The sequence below is a fragment of the Anguilla anguilla genome, chromosome 11 (genome assembly GCF_013347855.1).
Source record: "Anguilla anguilla isolate fAngAng1 chromosome 11, fAngAng1.pri, whole genome shotgun sequence".
Classification (NCBI taxonomy): domain Eukaryota; kingdom Metazoa; phylum Chordata; class Actinopteri; order Anguilliformes; family Anguillidae; genus Anguilla; species Anguilla anguilla.
Genome location: NC_049211.1, coordinates 28,972,245 through 28,990,873, shown reverse-complemented (window position 1 = coordinate 28,990,873; position 18,629 = coordinate 28,972,245). Strand labels below are relative to the sequence as shown.

At 46.5% G+C, this 18,629-nt stretch overlaps 1 protein-coding gene across 2 annotated transcripts in view; it reads left to right on the top strand.

Annotated features, from left to right (window-relative positions):
* Positions 1 to 18,629, top strand: part of LOC118208250 (probable phospholipid-transporting ATPase IIA) — a 59,599-nt gene that overhangs the window by 22,645 nt on the left and 18,325 nt on the right. For both annotated transcript variants that reach the window (XM_035382739.1, XM_035382740.1), the window contains 5 exons: positions 2,526 to 2,638; positions 5,242 to 5,451; positions 12,541 to 12,702; positions 16,658 to 16,750; positions 18,424 to 18,507. In XM_035382739.1, coding sequence (XP_035238630.1) covers positions 2,526 to 2,638; positions 5,242 to 5,451; positions 12,541 to 12,702; positions 16,658 to 16,750; positions 18,424 to 18,507 — 662 coding nt within the window. The remainder of the gene's footprint in view (positions 1 to 2,525; positions 2,639 to 5,241; positions 5,452 to 12,540; positions 12,703 to 16,657; positions 16,751 to 18,423; positions 18,508 to 18,629) is intronic.

The following is an 18,629-nucleotide window of genomic DNA, read 5'->3' as shown; positions in this document are numbered from 1 at the left end:
TTTAAAGACTTTCACATAGTGAAAGTATAGCTGTAATGTAATTTAGTTTGTGCAGACCTTGATTTACTGCTGAAGAGAAGCCAGGATGTTATTGGCTGAAATTACAGGTTGTTCTTATGAGGGGCACGGGCAGGTGCTCAGTGTTTGTTCAGCAGCTCGTTAGCACGTTAGCACGCGGGTGTGTGTACTGGACACGTTTGGCTCCTACTCTGTGTTATTCCAAGCCTGTTGGCCTTTAGAGAGTTGGCAGTGGAGGTGGCGTGGAACTGCCTGTGACCCAACTCTTCCCACAATCCTTTTAGGCCTGCTGGAAACATCTCTGCCAGCTCTTGATGTGTCACATGTGCACAACTCCATTCCTGGAGTGTTTGGCTGGTTTTAGTTTCAACCAATTATTATGCTGTAATTTTATGACCAGCTATATACACTGCAATGCTTGTTCACTCCTGCATTCAAATAAAGTAAAACATTTTCGTCAAGGATAACTGAGTAATCTGCGGCTCATGACTGTATTAAAAAGTGGCAGATTAAATTAATCATAGGGTTAAATGAATAATTAACAGATGAATCTTCCATGAAGTCCTGAGACCGACCTGCCCTCATTGTGCACTCCTGGCCTAGAAGATGGCGTGTGCCAAATGTTGCCAAGAATTCTTGAGATTTGAGATTCCGAGGTTCAGCGTTTTGCATTTTCTTTTTGGTAACTGAAGGGCTGCTTTACTATCAGGGTTTGGGCAGCTTATTTTATCAAATCAAATCAGATTTTATTTATGTAGGGCATTTTACGAAGGATTTGTCTCAGTTCGATTCACTGTGGCCTAAAGCCCCACTGTGCAGTGCCTACAGTAGTGCGCAGCGTCTGTGAGTCTTTGGTCTTCCTTTCAGCTAGCAGCCACTTTAGGCCTCGGTAAGATGGTGTGCACACTTCAGCCAATCAGAGACTGTAATTAATGTGCTTAAGTGCTGCAGTATGCCATAAACAAACGCGCTTTGTGAGTTTGAGATCCCTGAGCTTGTGAAACTGTACGGTTGTGTTCTTTCTTGTTTTCTTGTATATACCAGCTGTTGTCAGAAACCAGATGATTTAGGCTCTTGAAATGGTTCCTGGTGATGGAGTACGGCTGAGTATGGACCGTGAATTGGCCTTGGACAGTAAGAAATGAGAAACAGTACCTGTCGGGTGTCCTCAGCCGGTGCTGATTTGTGTTGCCGTGACGGGGGTGGGGAGGGGGGGGGGGGTCAGGAGGGTTTGGTGCAGTCCATCACCCAATGGGACGGGGGAAGGAGCTGAGCTGGCTTTTGGGCCAATGCGAGATGGGATAGCGTTGAAGATTTGTCAAGGTCAAGGGTTGATGTCCCCCCCCCCCCCCCCCCCCCCCCCCCCCCCCCAAAGTCCCAGAACCCCACCCCCTCAATGGGCGTGGCACTCTCTTTGGACTTTTGGCTTTTGGCCACCACTCTCAGGGACAGGCGTAATGGAACTTTAAATCAAAAATCTCCTCCACGTATCGGAACACCGTCTGCGGTGGAAATTGCGCTTCGCTTAAAATTTACGACCCTGAACCCCCCTGAAGCTTTAAGGGCCCTTTCCCTTGCAGGCCTGGTTTTAGTCCAGGGGGATTCTGGGTTAACGTCGCTCTGGTGTCAGAGCTCAGTAAAGCAAGGGCTTTCTGGGAGATTTGGGAGACCAGGAAGCACGTTCCGAAAGCGTAGCTGAACTCTGCGCTTCCCCCCTCATTAAAATCCTATTAGCCCCTTGGCCGGCCTCATACTTGCAGCCTTTCACCTGAGGGGTCTTCGTTGGCCTTTCGCTGCTTGCTTCTGCCTGTGAAAGCTCAGTTTGATGAGCTGCAGCTACCGTTTTCAGAAACGGTTCGTAATTCATTAACATGTATGCCGGATTAGGGGATTACTGATGGGAGGAACACTTGGCTTGTCAGGTGCCCGTAGATGCGCTTTTTACATTACATTCTCTTGGGGGAGTAACCTCTGGTATGGCAACCCGGTGACCTTAGCACACCAGCGGTGGCCTTGAAGTGAGGGCTGAGTCCTAATTGGCCAGGAACCTTAACTTCATGCGTGTGTTCTTTAGTCTGTACTGCTACTGGCATAAAGCTGCTGACACAGAGCTTTGTTGACTCCAGATTCTAGCATTGTTTCTTTGCTTATCATTCTTAGCTTAAATAGAGTCATACTGTGCATTTATAGAGCTGAATTTCTCGCTGAAGTTGTTCAGGTGTGCTGTATCTGTAGTGGCTCATCCAGAGTTTGAACATGCAGCCGCCGGCTATGAACCCAGGTGCCACGTGTGGTTTTTTCTTTAGTAAAAAATGTATTGTGGTATAATGGCAGGTGTATAGTATAATGATTAAATGATTGGGCTTGCAACTCAGTGGGTTGCAGGTTTGAATCCCAATTGGGTGCATTGCCATTGCACCCTAGAGCAAGGCACTTGGAATTTCTCTGGCAGTGTTTGTGGATCTGTATAAGAGTGATGTAACATGATTGTGTTTTGTGCATGGCAGGGACTCTCACGCAGAACGAGATGGTTTTCAGGCGTCTGCACCTGGGGACGGTGGCCTACGGAATGGACTCCATGGACGAAGTGCAGAGCCACGTCTTCAGCGCCTACACACAGGTAAGAGAGCCCACACACAGTTAAGACAGTCTACACACAGGTAAGAGAGCCTACACACAGGTAAGAGAGCCAACACACAGGTAAGAGAGCCTACACACAGGTAAGAGAGCCTACACACAGTTAAGACAGTCTACACACAGGTAAGAGAGCCTACACACAGGTAAGAGAGCCAACACACAGGTAAGAGAGCCTACACACAGGTAAGAGAGCCTACACACAGGTAAGAGAGCCCACACACAGGTAAGAGAGCCCACACACAGGTAAGAGAGCCTACACACAGGTAAGAGAGCCAACACACAGGTAAGAGAGCCAACACACAGGTAAGAGAGCCTACACACAGTTAAGACAGTCTACACACAGGTAAGAGAGCCTACACACAGGTAAGAGAGCCAACACACAGGTAAGAGAGCCTACACACAGGTAAGAGAGCCAACACACAGGTAAGAGAGCCAACACACAGGTAAGAGAGCCTACACACAGGTAAGAGAGCCAACACACAGGTAAGAGAGCCTACACACAGGTAAGAGAGCCTACACACAGGTAAGAGAGCCAACACACAGGTAAGAGAGCCTACACACAGGTAAGAGAGCCCACACACAGGTAAGAGAGCCCACACACAGGTAAGAGAGCCAACACACAGGTAAGAGAGCCTATGCACAGGTAAGAGAGCCTACACACAGGTAAGAGAGCCAACACACAGGTAAGAGAGCCTACACACAGGTAAGGGAGCCTACAAAGAGATAAGAGAGCTAACACACAGGTAAGGGAGCCTCAACTCAGTAGGTAGCTGCCCACCAAAGCCTTGACAACATTTACTTCCTGTTGCAAACCTCACATCCACCCCGATCAAAGCAGCAGGGGCAGACAGCACTTGAGCTGCTGGCTAGACACAGGGACAGCCAAGAAACCTCTGAAATGTAATGCATTACAGAATACTAAGTATCTCCAAAATAAATGTACCAACAGTGTAAGTTATTATCAAAATGGTGATGTGTAGGTTGCTTTGCAAGTGGCACAGAGGTAAATTATAGGATTGGTGTCAGCACTTGTAATCAAGCCCAGAGAGCAGGTGACACACAGATTTTGGCATCAAGACGTGGTTAGCATACTGCAGTGCAGCACATCAGGCGCACTCTGGTACACTTCACACCAAAACGCATTTGTGTCACTAACAAGTGATTGAAGTGTAGTAAAGGCTTTCAGGCTTTCTGAATGCAGAAGGCAGTCTTATGAATATTATTATTTTCGCTCATAACATTATTTAAGCACAGTGGTTGAAAAATTGTTCAGAAATGCAAATGCGCATTTCAAATACATGCATTTGGAGTGAAGTACATGCATTCCTGGCTGGACAGCAGTTCAGGCTGACCCTCGCAGGGGTAGGCAGCGGTCAGGGAAAGCGCTGCAGGCCTTGTTGCTGAAAGCAATCGGCTCCTAATTACCGTCCTGGGCAAAGGCCCTCTGCCTCGCGCCGACAGCTCCTGTCCCCCTGACACGGGGGGTTCAGCGGAGCAGGAAACGGGATTACCCAGCAGCCCCGGGTCTGACCCGGGCCCAGCTAATGACGCCACAATTAGCCCTGGAAGCGCTCCCTCTAAAAATAGCCTGATCCCGGCGCGGTTTCCTGGCGCACATCTGTTGGCGTTTACGCGACTGCTGACCGGGGAGCGGCCCGGGGAGCGCGGAGCTAGCGGGTTTAGCTAGCGCTGGCTCAGCAGAGGCCTCGGCGTGTTCTCCGTACGCGCCCGAACGAGCCCTGGTGTCCGTCACGCGCCGAACGCGTGGAAGCGGCCTCGAGGAGGCGGTCTCGGCACTGAGCATGCTCAGTCCAACCCGGAGATGGTCGGGAGTGGGCGAATGGAATTTACAGTTAAGTTGCACATTTATTTTCAGGGGCTGGTCCCATGACAGGAAGCAAATTCATACAGATGTTTAGTTGCCTTGCAACCCAATAAAGCCAATGTTCTTGTGCCCGCCCCTCAGCACCGCGCCATCTTCTGAGGGTCTGTGTGTTAGCGTGAGGAGCTAGTGGTGAGGAGCTAGTGAAGCAGCTCCCCCATCTCCTGCCTGGGGCTAATGAGCTGTGTACAGCAGGCGCCCACACCGCCCACATTAGCTTACACAGCTGGAGAGGCCCCATTCACAGTCACATCTCCAGCTGCTTTCCACCCTCACAGACCAATCAGCTCTGAAGCCTCACACCAGCCAATTAAAAAAAATTCTGTCATAGTGACATTTAATATTTTTATTTATTTCATATTTGCGTATTTTCTTTTATTGTCAATGTAAGTGGTTATTTCCTTTGATGTTGATGATAAAAAGGAGTGCATGCTGTGCAAATCAAAAAAATCTTTTTTGAGGCTGTAATATCACTGTTTTGAATTACAGTTCAGAGCTTTGAATTTGCTTTTGAAGTTGAATATCGCAATAGAGTCTCTAAAGCTGTATGTATGGACTGTGTGTACTATGTACCATGTCATGTTTTTCAAAGTTATCTGTGTGTATGAAGAATTTTGTGCATAGTGCTTTTGTGACGTGTCTCTGAGGAAAGTCAGAGTGACATCCTTGATGACTCCGCCCCTGTCTCCCTGCGATATCTGCAGCCCGCCCACGACCTGCCCACCTCCCGGGCCCCGCCCACCACCAAGGTGAGGAAGACCATCAGCAGCCGCGTGCACGAGGCGGTGAAGGCCATCGCGCTGGTGCACAACGTCACGCCCGTCTACGAGTCCAACGGCGTCACCGACCAGGCCGAGGCCGAGCAGCACTACGAGGACGCCTGCCGCGTCTACCAGGCCGCCAGCCCCGACGAGGTAGGGCCCCGCCCCCGGCCACGCCCACTGCCACCCAGCCCCGCCCCGCCAGGCCCTCTGCCACCCCGGCCCAACCACGCCCACTGCGACCCCTGCTCCACCCTACCACCCCGCTCTAACTCTGCCACGCCTCAACACCGCCCATCCCGCTCTGTGTGGCTCCGCCCCACTCTACCCTCCTCACATTACAGTGAACTTTCCATCGGTGATGTCAGTAGCAGGCCCCACTGGCCTTGTGTTTATGTATGTTTCACCAATTTTTGCACAGCTAAGTATTTACTTTTGAGAGGTTAAGCGTGTGGGCACTGGTAAATGCTGAATTACCGCCAACCCCCCCCCCCACCCTTTCCCAAATCATAGTTAATTTTAGCGAGTATAACATAACAGTAGATTACTGAGGATAACATTCAGTAAATCAATCTCTATCTTCTTTATTAGTTTTTTAAGGACTTTAAAGAAAGTGATATAAAGTACCAGAGTCATAAAATCAGTCAGTGTAGAGTTAATTACACTGGTCTACATTGAGTTCCTCCTCAAGAGATCAAAGACCCCACTCACACTCACATAGACACACAGTCACACTGTCTTACAATAACATTCCTCGTTGCCTGCTCTGTACCGTCAGTTGTTTATCACTAGACATTACGCCCATTCCCGGCCCTGTGTGGATGTCTCACAGCTGAGGTTTTCAAAGGAAAGAAAAAGACAGAATGCGTGCGGTGAGCTTCGGGCAGGCTTTTACCGAGCGCTCGCTCGCACTGTTAGAGGTCATGGGATCGGTCTCCATTTCCCATGATTTAAAGTCACGGCCCGTCCATTTACAGAACGAGAGAGATCGGCCATCATTATTCTTACACACGAGAAACACCTGTCACATATGTGCATTATCTTCAATCCTGGGAATTTTTAAGGTAAAGCTTGAAATTTGTTAGGTAAAGCACATAGTGTCCAGTTTAGAAAAGAAACAGATCCTCGATAGACAAAAACAGCATCACTCTCCCATTTGGTTATGCTACAGTGAGACTAAAATTGAAATTTTACAAATAGAAGTATTAGTCAGTTCATGTTGTGTCCAGTCATTGCACTGAGATTTTTTGGTGCTTACAGATTAAACCAAACCACCACACAGAGCACCTGAGACCTGAGACCCAAAGACCCTTCCGGAAAAACAGAGAGCAAGCCTGTTTCTGAATGCTTGCTTAACTTGAGTATGACATATTGAGCCCTGTGATTTTATACAGCCTGACATTAGCTGCAGACATTATACGTTGCTTGCAAATAGTACATAGTTTTCTGTTTACCATTTTGCGTGCATGCCCAGCGCACTTGATTACTGTACGCAGGTTCTGGGGCTGCTAGACGGCTCATTGGGTTAGGGCAGCGGGCTGGGTGCGTGGGCGACCCTGGGAGCGAATCCGAATGGTGCCGGTGCCGGCTGTGGCTGGTAGCTCCCTGGAGCTCTGCGTGAGCTTTGCTGTGGTCTGCGGTGCGAAAAGCAGCAGCTGGCTGCACCTCGTGTTTCAGAGAACCGTGGATGACCCAAATCGGCAGGGTCGCTCGCAGCATGCACGCTGCCGTGGCTGCAGGTAATTAAGACATGCCAAACATTGGGGTGGAAAATGGAAATGCTCTGCCCAATGTTGGGCGCCAAATTTATATTTAAATAAATAAATAATAAATAATTTCCTCCCCAACATTCTTTGTTGGCGGGAGAGACTTGATCCAACCTAGAAAAATAGAGAGAAGTTTAGCCAATTGTGTGGTTCTATAGTAACATGCAATTGAGCAAACCTGATGTCTGGTAGATGCGTTTTTGCTTTACAGACAGGAACAGGAAGTTACGACTGTATTATTCCCATTTTAGCGGTTACCAGAGGGACCCTCAGAGTAGCATTAACAGCAAAGAAAAACCGATCGGCACAAAAACTGCGTTCCTGAGAGACGACCTCGTCAGCAGGTGCTAGGATCGGAGAGGACTGCGGTTTTTTTTTTTTGCGGCCCGCCTCTCCATCGCCTTTCGGAAGCCTCCGGAAGAAGCATCGAAAGCCCCTCTGGTGAACTCCGTGCCGCGCGTCCGTCCTTGATCTGCCTCAGGGGCCTTTCATCCCGGAAGGTGTCCGGGGGGAGGGGGGGGGGGGCGCGTCGCTTGATTAATGTCCCCCCCGGCTAAACTGCGGATTTCCTCGCTGCGCCCCATGTCCATTTGGTCCGCCCGTCCCGCTCTCATTAGACCTCTGTGTTTTCCCAAACGCGCCGATCCCTCGGCTGGAGTGGTTAGGTCCACTTAACCCAGTCGCTTTAAGAGGATGGGATGCAGATGTCTCGAATACATCATTTTTCAGGTCTCCTGGGGCGGAGGGCGACGGGGTATTCGCTGAGGCCGGGAGGGGGTGGGGAAAAAGTGATAATTTATGTGAAAAACAAAGAAGTTAAAGGTTGCAGCTGCTTTTCTGGCATCGGCCCCGCCCTCTAGTGGTGGTGCATAATAAAGGCGGAGTCGGTGAGAGAGGGACACGGCTGCTGTTTTTAGGGGCTGCTTCCTTCAGTCGCTACCAAAAACGTGAATAGAATTCATCAGTGGTGTTCTGGGACCAGTGGGTACCCTGGTTTTCGTTCCAGCCACCTACCCTGGCTTCACTTGCTAAAATGCTGCACACGATAGTGCTGGTTCACCACTGTATCGGACCACAGAAAAACGGTTAAAACAAAGATACGCGAGCAACCTGCATCTGCAGCCCATTACATTAAAAAATGCGAGACCAAGAAATGACTGAGCTATTAAGTAATGGAGAACAGAAGCTGGCACAAAATCCAGCAACAGATTGGCCGTCATTATGCATTCCCGGTTTTTATGAACAAACAGTTCAGCAGTTTTAAGAAGATACATTTGTAGGAGGATTTCGTGCATCATCTTCCAAAAATCAAGCTGTGTGTTTACGTTAGATATGGATTAATGCAGACAGCTCTCTGTTGAAGATGCTGTGTGATGTCTTAGACCTAGGTGAACTGCAGGGATGTTAGGGTTAATCACCACTGTTGAGTACTGTACAGTGTGAGCTCTGTGCCCTTGACAGAAGCAGGGCTCCACGCTAACATTTTTTCCATGAAGCGCACTTGCTCCCTCGCTGAAAAACGCGTCCCGATCCGTAGACGTGCTCCTCAGTCACTTTTCCAGTTAGCGCACGTCATCTTTCAGCAGCGCTGCAGGGCCCTGTGGAAGTAACGGCTATAACACACTGCAGGTCTGAGCTGTGAAGGGGCTTTATCTGAACGAGGTGTATCAGTCACCGCGGGGGTCTGCTGTGAAAGAGCGCAGGCCTGGGGCCCCTCCTCCGAGCGCGCTCCCTCATCCGGACCGCCGGACACGGCCCGAAGCCCGCCGTCCGTTTGGTTTGGGAGAACTTCACAGGAAGTCTGTGTATGACAGGGACTGGGCGTGTGAGCGCGAGCGGATCGCAGAGCCAGAGACAGTGGGGCGTTCGGCCGCTCAGAGAGGGGCGTGTCTGGAGGCGGAGACTCTAGGGTCCAGGTTGCTTCTCTGTGGGGGTTGGGGGGAAGGAGGGGGGTGGCGGGGGGGGGTGGCTGGTCATCGGTGCAAACGATGGCCCAATCTGTGGCACGCTGTGGTGTTTGAGGAAACCGTGGGGGCGCGGCTTCCGTGTTTACGGATTCTGTCCGTATCGAGTAGCCGAGCCTGCCTTGCTGTGAGGCTGCCTGCTCTCTGTGGCAGGGCTGATTGAAACATCCGGATTTCTGTTTACTACAAAAATTACTGGGAACTGTTCCTCCTGGAAAAAAAAAAACATTTTTTGAAATGAGAACCACCATGATCTTTCAACCGTCAATAAAACAAAGATCAAAGTTCCACACAGACGCAACATAACCAATGTTATAACATAATAAATCAGGGATAACAAATAATAATCAGCTCGGGTAGGAACTCGTGTTTATATGTGCGTCGTGTAATGTGGGCGAGGGTAGCATTATGCCTTCCCGGGTTCGAATGCGTTTCAGTTCCACCAGTTCAGGGAATGAATTTCATTGAATCTACGCGTTGGAAAAAGCTCATATTGTTCTGTGAAGTTTTTTCAGTGAATGAACTGAATATGAGCTCAGTTCCTGAACTGACTGGAGAGAGACGGGATCGACCCCCAACCCTGGCGGCGCTGAGCGCTGGCGGGGCGACACACTGCCCTGATGAGTTCAGAACCCTGTGACCGCAGCCTCGTTAATTACTCCTGCCGCACGGGGGGGGGCGGGGGGAGGGGGTAGTCTTGCATCAGGTCAAGCGTGGCAGGACGGGGTCCCCCCCCTACTCCTGCCAGCGCGTGCTGACGTCATCGTGTGGTGCCCCACGTCAGCAGAGACCCGGACACGCGAGGGACGGGCCCGAGCGCACCCCAGCCCCGGCCGGGGGCTGCCCGGGGGGCCAGCTGCACGCGGGGTCAGAGGTCGGAGCCGTAAGCCAAACGGAGCGTTGTTATTGGCCCAACGGGCTGCCACCCTGACACTCAAGTCGCTGAGTCTCATGGCACGGACCAGGCGGAGTGGGGCCGGTATTCTGAAAACACCCCCCCCTCCTCCTGAGGGGGCATGAGGGAGTGCTGTTTCTGATCTCCAGGCTAACCCCTGGTCTGGAAGTTATTGTGCAATAACGCGCGCCTCCCACAGACGCCCCCCCTCAGCGCCGCATTAATGGAGGTCATCTGCTTCGCTTTATCTTCAAAAACGGCCCTGTTTGTGTTTTCTGATTCCCCTATTCAAAACAGTGGGGTTTCCTTCTCTAGGTCAAAAATGACAGCTTCCTTTCTAGTTTGTCTTAATTACAGACTTTGGGGCAGAGTGATCTGGCCCAGATATAATTGATATTGTCACATATTTACATACTTACATTTGCGCTTATTCGCGTTTCAGTAGAGTATTTACGTTACTCGTTTTCGTTTAGGTTTCCATCCGAGCCGCTGTTTCAGAGAGGAATGAGAAAAAAGTACGAGAGGCCGGCAAGGCAATCGAATGTTTATCCCTCTTATTTATAAAAACGTAATCTACCTTTTTTTGGAACTCTGACCCCACACCCCGTAGATAACGGACAGCAGAGAAGCGGAGCGCTGTTTGAGCCGCGCTGGAGCAGCTGAACTTCGTGACCCCTCTCTGCCCAACGGGCCGAGGGCCAGTGACGGCAGCAGCGCTGTAACCGAAGACCCACAGCCCTCTTTATGAATTATGAACTCCATATATGTTTTCAAAGCATCTGAGGCCCGGCAAAAAAGCGTGACCAAAAGACGCCCCCCCCCCCGGCTTGATTTACGCTCTCCCGCGACGCCCCGGAGACGCGCGATTGGCCGGCCGCTGCCCCCCCTCCCGCTCTCGGGCGAGGCGTCCTTCCTCTTGCTGTGATTGCGCTGTCAGCTTCTTGTGCGGCGTGGGCGGGCTCGCTCCCGGACCCGCGGGAGCCCAGCTCAGAGACAAACGATCGGCCCCGCCGCTACCCACAGTCCCTCTGGATTCATAGCGGCGCGGTGGCCCTTTGCCCCAAAAAGGTTCATTTTTTTCCTCCTTTACCGAAGATGCCGCTTTTTTTGGTTTTTTCCGTTTGGTGATGAGGAATGCTCAGGTTTTTGTTTGATAGTTGTTTATTTTGAAAGTCCAATGGCATTTTGTGCTCTTCTTTCTGTGATTAACCTCTGTCGTATTCAGACATGTTGTCGTTGAGAGTGGTTTTCTTTTCATTTGTTTTGTTTGTTTATTGAGGCTTTATTTACCCTGGGAGGTCTTACTGCGATAGACATGTCTTTCAGAGGAGCCCAGCCACAGCCAAACAAACATTAGCAGACAAAATATTAAAACAAATAAACATTGTTAAAACTCGCAGTATTAAAAGAAGAAAAATTGACAATACATAAGCATTATGTAAAGCAGGTTCTAGTTTCAGTTTTTAAACAATGGTTTAGGGATTTAAAATTACTAAGAGGAATAAACGCTGTAATTTGGCGATTAGTGGCAGATGGTTTCAGCTCCAAGGGGCGTTATAAATTAGTGCCCTTTTCCCCAACTCTGAATCGTGTTGAGATGCATTACAAAGTCATTGCTCATTAGACCAAAGGTTATACTTTGATGTGGACCTGTTGAAAAATCTGCAGAGGTAGACTGAAGGCTTACCAATAAGGGCTTTATAAATGAAAATGTGCCGGTGTGTCCGTCTGCAATGGCTCAGGGACTGAAGACCGGTTAAATTCATAAGACTCATAAAGGTTAGAGCGGTGGGTAAGATGTTTCACATTACAGATGAAACAGATTGCACTGTGAAAGAGGGTATCCCGTCTAAAATTTTTGATGATGCATGCATATACAGAACATCACCATAATCAGTTACCGATGGAAAAAAGTGGCTACCACCAGCGTCCTTCTTGCTACCTTAAACCAGTTTAGACCTGTGTAAGTGCTACCAATAGAAAAAGCATTCTGCGTGTTTCACATCTGTCAACGATATTTCATTTCCATTTAATAATTGGTCCAGAAAACTCATTTCCATCATAATGTATCAACTTAACGGGTGCCATATTGAAACAATTAGTAAATATATGTCTGTTCACTCAGCAAATGGAGGCTTGTTTGGTCTTTCCTCTTGTTTGGTCAAGACGTAGGTCCTGACCATTTGTTGAACACGCTGGACTCATTAAACTGGCCTTTCTATCAAAATAAGACATTTATGAGTCAGTAAATCAGTCAGTCTGTTTTATTCCATATAGTAAAATTGCTATTAAAAAACAAAACACACAAAAGTAAGAACAAATAAAACTTTTGTAAGTGTGATGCTGTGTACAAACTGGAGGTTGGAAATGCCTTACACTTAAAACTTTACTTCAATTTGTTGCACATATATCTTTTTAGGTTTTCTCGGTTGAAGTTTTTTGGGTTCATTCAGATGAACCTATATATTTTCACCTGAGAAAAACGACAAAATATGTGCAAAAAATTAAATAAAAATTTTAGGTTTATCCAGTGAAACATTTTCTTCAGTGTACATCTGCACAGACTGGAAATACTTGCATGAGTGCTTTGCTGATCCTGCTTGCCCTGTGTCTGTAGGTGTCGCTGGTGCAGTGGACTGAGAGTGTCGGGCTGACCCTGGTGGGCCGGGATCAGTCCTCCATGCAGCTGAGGACCCCTAGTGGACAGATTCTGAACTTCACCATCTTGCAGATTTTCCCCTTCACCTACGAGAGCAAGCGCATGGGGATCATTGTGAGGGTAAGGCCTGGAAGCTGGGTGTGTATTTTACAGCAAAGCAGGCAGTTAGAGGTATTTGTCCCAAAGGAATTGTAAGCAGGTATATACAGGTATATCACAGGCTGCAGGATCTCACCGGGCAGGTAAATGTAACCTCCTCTGGCCTCAGACAGTCCTCTGGCCTAAAGGTCCGTCCTCCAGTTCCTTACAGATGTTTTGAGTATGAAACTGGGGTATCGCTGACTATCGCTACAATATGCGCTTTCTATAACTAAAAGGTTACACGAAGGCTCAATGTTGTGTACTGTACGTTGGGAGTACTTGGAAGTTTAGCAAATACATTAAAAACACTGCTGGATTGCTCAGAAAATATGCTGATTCGGCAGATCAACAAACTAAAGATGTTTTTTTTCTTTTGAACTTAGAAAGCTATCCACTAACCATTTATATGAAAAATGTATTTTTAGTCGTTCAAGGATAGACAGTGATTAACTTTAAAAGGACCTGTCTGATTGAAAAGTTTTCACAGGCTCTCTGACGTTTTTGCGATTAAGTGGCGTTGATCGTTTTGAAAGGTCCCAGACCCAAAACTTGGGCTGCCATTTGCTTAAGTACGGTGTCCCTGTCTTCAATAGCATGTGCTACGTTTAAATATCACAATGAGAAAGCCAGAGTGCAAAGCTGGCTTGCGGCAGTTCTGACAGCGCACCGCTACTGCTCATGCAGGCAAAGCATTAAGGCTAATCTGCAGAGTCCCCCCTCCCGGCTCCCCCGCTACATTTAACCACACACAGCGCCTCTGCTCACTGCTGAAACAACCGCAGGGGACGCTCTGGCTCTCGTACTCAGCGAAGGTTTTCAAACTCTTGCGTTCTCCACCCTATCTGAATTGTTTCATTTTTCGATTTGAAATGTTTTCTCGCTGCAGGCCTCGGTTATTGTGCGTCGCTTCGGATAAAAGCGTCTGCCGAATAAACGTAACGTAACGGGCAATCGGAGTACCCCTGCTGTTGTGGAGCGATGTACCGTGTTAGCGTACCTGAGAGAATCCGTGTTAGCGTACCGCCGCGTGTTCATCACCAGTCAGCATTGTGCTGCTCCCTATGGGCCAGACCCTCACTTGATGAGTTGAGTGCTTTTTACCCACTCACAGCCACGCTGGACCTCTGAGATACACACATTGTCATTTGAGCTGCCCATTCGCTTAACTCCGAAGTGGGTGGTCCCCGCGGAGTTACACTGAATATAATTAAATTAGGCTTTTCCAACCCACGCAGATGGAAACTCTGAATTTGACCGGGGTTCCCATTCTGCTGCTGGTTCTCTTTTAAAGACCCATTATTAAGTGCTACAAGGCATGGGTGACTTAAATAGTAATATGTATATGCAGTGCTGTGAATAAGTATTTGCCCCCTTCCTGACTTCCTCTAATATTGCATATTTGTCACACTGCATGGTTTCAGATCTTTAGACAAAATGTAATATTAGACAAAGGGAAACTGAGTAAACACAAAACAAATTTTTAACATTTTTATTTTCATTTATTTAATAAAAAAGGTATCAAACACCCATATGACCCATTCATCTTTTAAAAAAATTATCTTTATGGTAAGTGCTTTGTTTTGCATTCCTGCACTAAAAGTGCTGTATAAATAATGGTTGATTGATTGATTGATTGGCATTACTCTGCTGCTATATATCTGTGTAAAAAAGTACAAGCTTGGTTACTTCTGTTGTGAGCAAAGTAATGATGACAAAGATGGCAATGTGGCAAAAACCAGCGAAGAGCTGAGCCAGTGCTAACAATGACTAGACACCTACAGTAAGACTGGCTTACAGAGAGGTGGCCATTGGCATTAAAAATGGAACATATGTGCTGATTGGATTTTATTCTAATGATAATGTGTACACTTATTACAACTTATTAGTAAGGCGCTACCGAATTAAGGTAAGATTTATATATTTATTTTACCATGTATTCCATTTAACTTCCATTTAACTTCATATTAAGTTAGAGTTGATGTTCAAGTAACCGTAAAACCAAAAATTGCCATAAAATCGAATTGTTCAAATCAGTTATGTCAGTATTGCATGTCAACCCATTGTTGTCCAAGACAGGTTCTGGCCCATATATTATTTTAATTTAATTAAGAACATCAATTTATTAAATGACCATTGGAAATTGTTTTTCTCTGGTTATATAAACATGGCCGCCTCAGAATTGTTGTTTTATCATTTTTGAACAGCTGTTTCAGTTTTTCAGACTTCAAAGAACTTAGAAAATGATGTGGCCATTTAAGATGATCTTGGCTGGCTTCTTTAGCTGGCTTATCTCCGGCATGACAGTCCATAAATTATGCTTCTGTCGGAATTGTTAGCTCATCTCTCCTGTTGCTGTTTTTAATGATGATTGAAGGTTGTACCGGTGGAAGTTGCTTTTGGACTCACCACAAACTACATTATGAATGTTTTTTTAATATACGTGGAATTGCTTACTGGAAGAGATTTCCATATTCACAAATTAAATCTATTTACTGAATTTTGTAGCCTAATTCTGAATGCTTGAAATGGTGACATTGGTAATACGTATGACCCAGCACTTGATTAAAAATAATCTAAGGTAAATATATTTTTGACTAACAGATTGCGGGGTAAACATATTTAGTTATTAATTTTGTAAAATGCTTCTGTGAAGTGTATTGCATTTCAACAGTTAAATTATGTTTGCTGACGTAGCAGTCTTTTTAGCTCATGCTGTATTTTTGAATGTAGCTTACTATTTCTTCCCTTGAGTACCCGGGCACTACAGATGCTAGAAAAGGTCATCCGTAATATGTTTCCCCTCCTGAGAGTCCGTATGTTTTGGAGCAGATAATTGCCGACCACGTCCAATTTACCGGACAGTTTGATATTATCTGAGAACGGGCTAGCCCCGCTCTGAACTCCGCGTGAAGGAAATGGCTAACCCCGAGTGTTCAGATGCCAAAATGTTTTCATTGGCTGGTCCTGGTTAGAATCGCTCAACCTCAGGAAGCGCGAGTTAGCGCACGGGTTCCCCGAGGAAAATCCTTTCAAACACTCTTTACGGTCCCCATCGGATTCCACAAACAAGCGTTCATTTCTGTGCACAAGCCAAAAAAGAAAAAAACACAAAAGAAAATCAAGTGCGTATTTCCCGCCGACAACTGAAAATAGGTCATCCTTGAACGCGCGATTCAGAGAGCTTTGAGTTCACTTTGAGGTATGTTATGTGCAGTAAGGACAGCAATTAACCCTGACTGGTTTGCAGTGAAAGTGGCTTTTCTTTCCTCCCTTGCTGAGACATTGCGGCCCTTCCCAGCAATTTCCTGTGATTGACTGCCTTTCAGCAGCACAAATATTTATAAACATTCGATTAGCATAAACGCAGGGCGAGGAGTCGCTTTCACGGTGTACACAGAAAAAGAGGCTTTGGATAGAAGGTGTTTTATCAGTTACCGCTGGGCCAGCTGTTTATATTTCAAGCAAGTCAGCTTTTCCAAGTGCATGTCAAATGTAAGATAGTGCAAACAAAACATGTAAGATGAAAATGGTGTGGTGGTAATAATTATGAATTAGGATTATAATATTTATTTTTGTAGACCTGAGTATTTATATTTGTCAGAGATTGCTTTGTGACTTTTGTAATGGGTACATTTTAACCCTTGTTAAATGTTTTAAACTTGTCAAAACCAACATTATAAGAAACAAAATGCACGCAGCATTAATATTTTATGGCACTTGTAGATATAACTTATTATGTCTTGCGTATATTTTTAAAGTAACCTTCGATGTGCTTTTGGTGAAAAGCTGATGTTTTTGGAGCCTCTTTCACACGATTTGTCCGCTATGCTAAATGTGTCCATACGCATGGGGAGTAGTAGTCCATATACAGTCAAAGTCTGTGAAAGTCCTTTTGTCCCGTTTTTCTAACAACATCATGACCTTTTTTTCCCAGGACGAGTCCACTGGAGAAATCACTTTCTACATGAAGGGCGCAGACGTGGTCATGGCTGGCATAGTGCAGTACAACGATTGGCTGGAGGAGGAGGTAACGCCCCTTTTATGGACCAGTAATCCTACAGTCATACAATATGTATGGCTTTTTTTCCCCTTTAACAAAAATGGTCTGTGTTTTGATGGTACACAAAGGGAATTAATCATTCTTATCATTAAATATGCAATCAGGGTATTTCCTGTCTAAAAATAGGGCTTCGGTAGTGACTGTGTGATGACGACTGCGGTCAGTCTGGCTTCACTGCCATCGTCAACATGACGTGTCGTCTCCCTGTATTTAGATACATTTGAATGTAAAGTGATTCGGATGTTTATGTATTTGTCTTTGTACAATGAAATAGCTTACTTAAACTATAGTAGAAAATAAATTACTGGTTCAGTGTCATTTTTGTCATCAAACAATTCTAGTGTTGCATGACATAGCTTGTAATGACAAATAATTTCTGTCTCTCTTAACCCAACAACACCCTATTACAGAATATCTGTATTTCCATCAGGTTTTAGGTCATCGTAAAAAAATCTGTGCTTATTGCATTATGAATCGGACACATCCTGTATTGACCCCAGTTTTCTTTAAATGAGTAATTTTGGCTCTGAAATTTATGTAGATAACACAATTGAGATATGCATGACCTGGCAGTGCACTATAGCGTCACTATTTTGGTTGTATTTCAGTTTGATGCTCTTTCCACCCCTGTGGGTTCTTAGTGAATCATGGATCATTTTTGTTCTCGGATGGTTTAAGTGGTGTAAAACCATTGCAGACCTTTTATGGATTGCCCCCTCTTTCCTGTGTAACAGAATGACAGGGTCCTCATGGGCTTTATAAATCTGAAGAAAAATTAGCTTTGCAACCTACAAAAATGCCAAGTTGCTCACACGCATCAGTCGACTCGTTAGCAAGGTAGCTATCGTTGAATTCGGTCAAAATGCCAAAATCAATACTGTCCAATGTGTGTACTTTATTTGGATTTCAGAAATATAAATGAGGTCCTGCAAAAGATTATACTGTTGTAAAAGCAATAGTTCCATTTTTTAGGCAATTATTAGTTAGCCAGCCAGTATAAGGAGTTAGTAAGGAGAGTCCAAGGGAGGATTTGAACTTGTGCCTGTCCCTTGTCCAAAGGTCCCACAAGCAAAGGCACTACCCAGTGACCCAATAGTGAAGTAGCTGCCAGGGCTGCAAACCATCAAAAGTAGCCTTTAATTATGGTTGGGAGTATAGAGTGTCAGGACACATTGCATTGGTTCCTCCTAGCAATACACCAGGCTAAGAGTTATTGTCAGTGTGAGATATGCCTGTCCCTCAATACCCTGTTCTGCTATGTGGCCTGTTGTGTGTAAAATAATCTCTGACTCTTCTATAGCACTGTGTGTGACCTGTAGGGCATAAAATAGTGTCCCTCCTGTAATACTATGTATGGCCTGTAGGGTGTTAAAAAATCACTGCCTGTGACCTGTAGGGTGCAAAATAGTCACTGGCCCTCCTGTACTACTTTGGGTGCTTTATAGGGTGTAGAATAGTTAGTGGCCTTTGGGTGTACATTAACCGAGTGCACACTCTTCAACTGTGGTTCTCCTTGTGTGACAGAAGGGGGCAGTGCAGTAACCTGAAGAGGCGCAATTATTTATTGAAAAATCGGGTGCGGCAGGGTTGTGGAAAAGACTATTCGATTGTATTTTGACTGCATTTTGAAACTCTTTCAGTGTGGGAACATGGCCAGGGAGGGCCTGAGGGTTTTGGTGGTCTCCAAGAAGTCCCTAACCGAAGAGCAGTACCAGGACTTTGAGGTGAGGTCCGCCTGCGACCGGAAAGAGATGCTATCAAGCCCCCCCCCCCCCCACACACACACACACACACACACACAGTGTAGCCTGTCACTGTCGCATGGTTGTCTAGCCGTCTGGTGCAC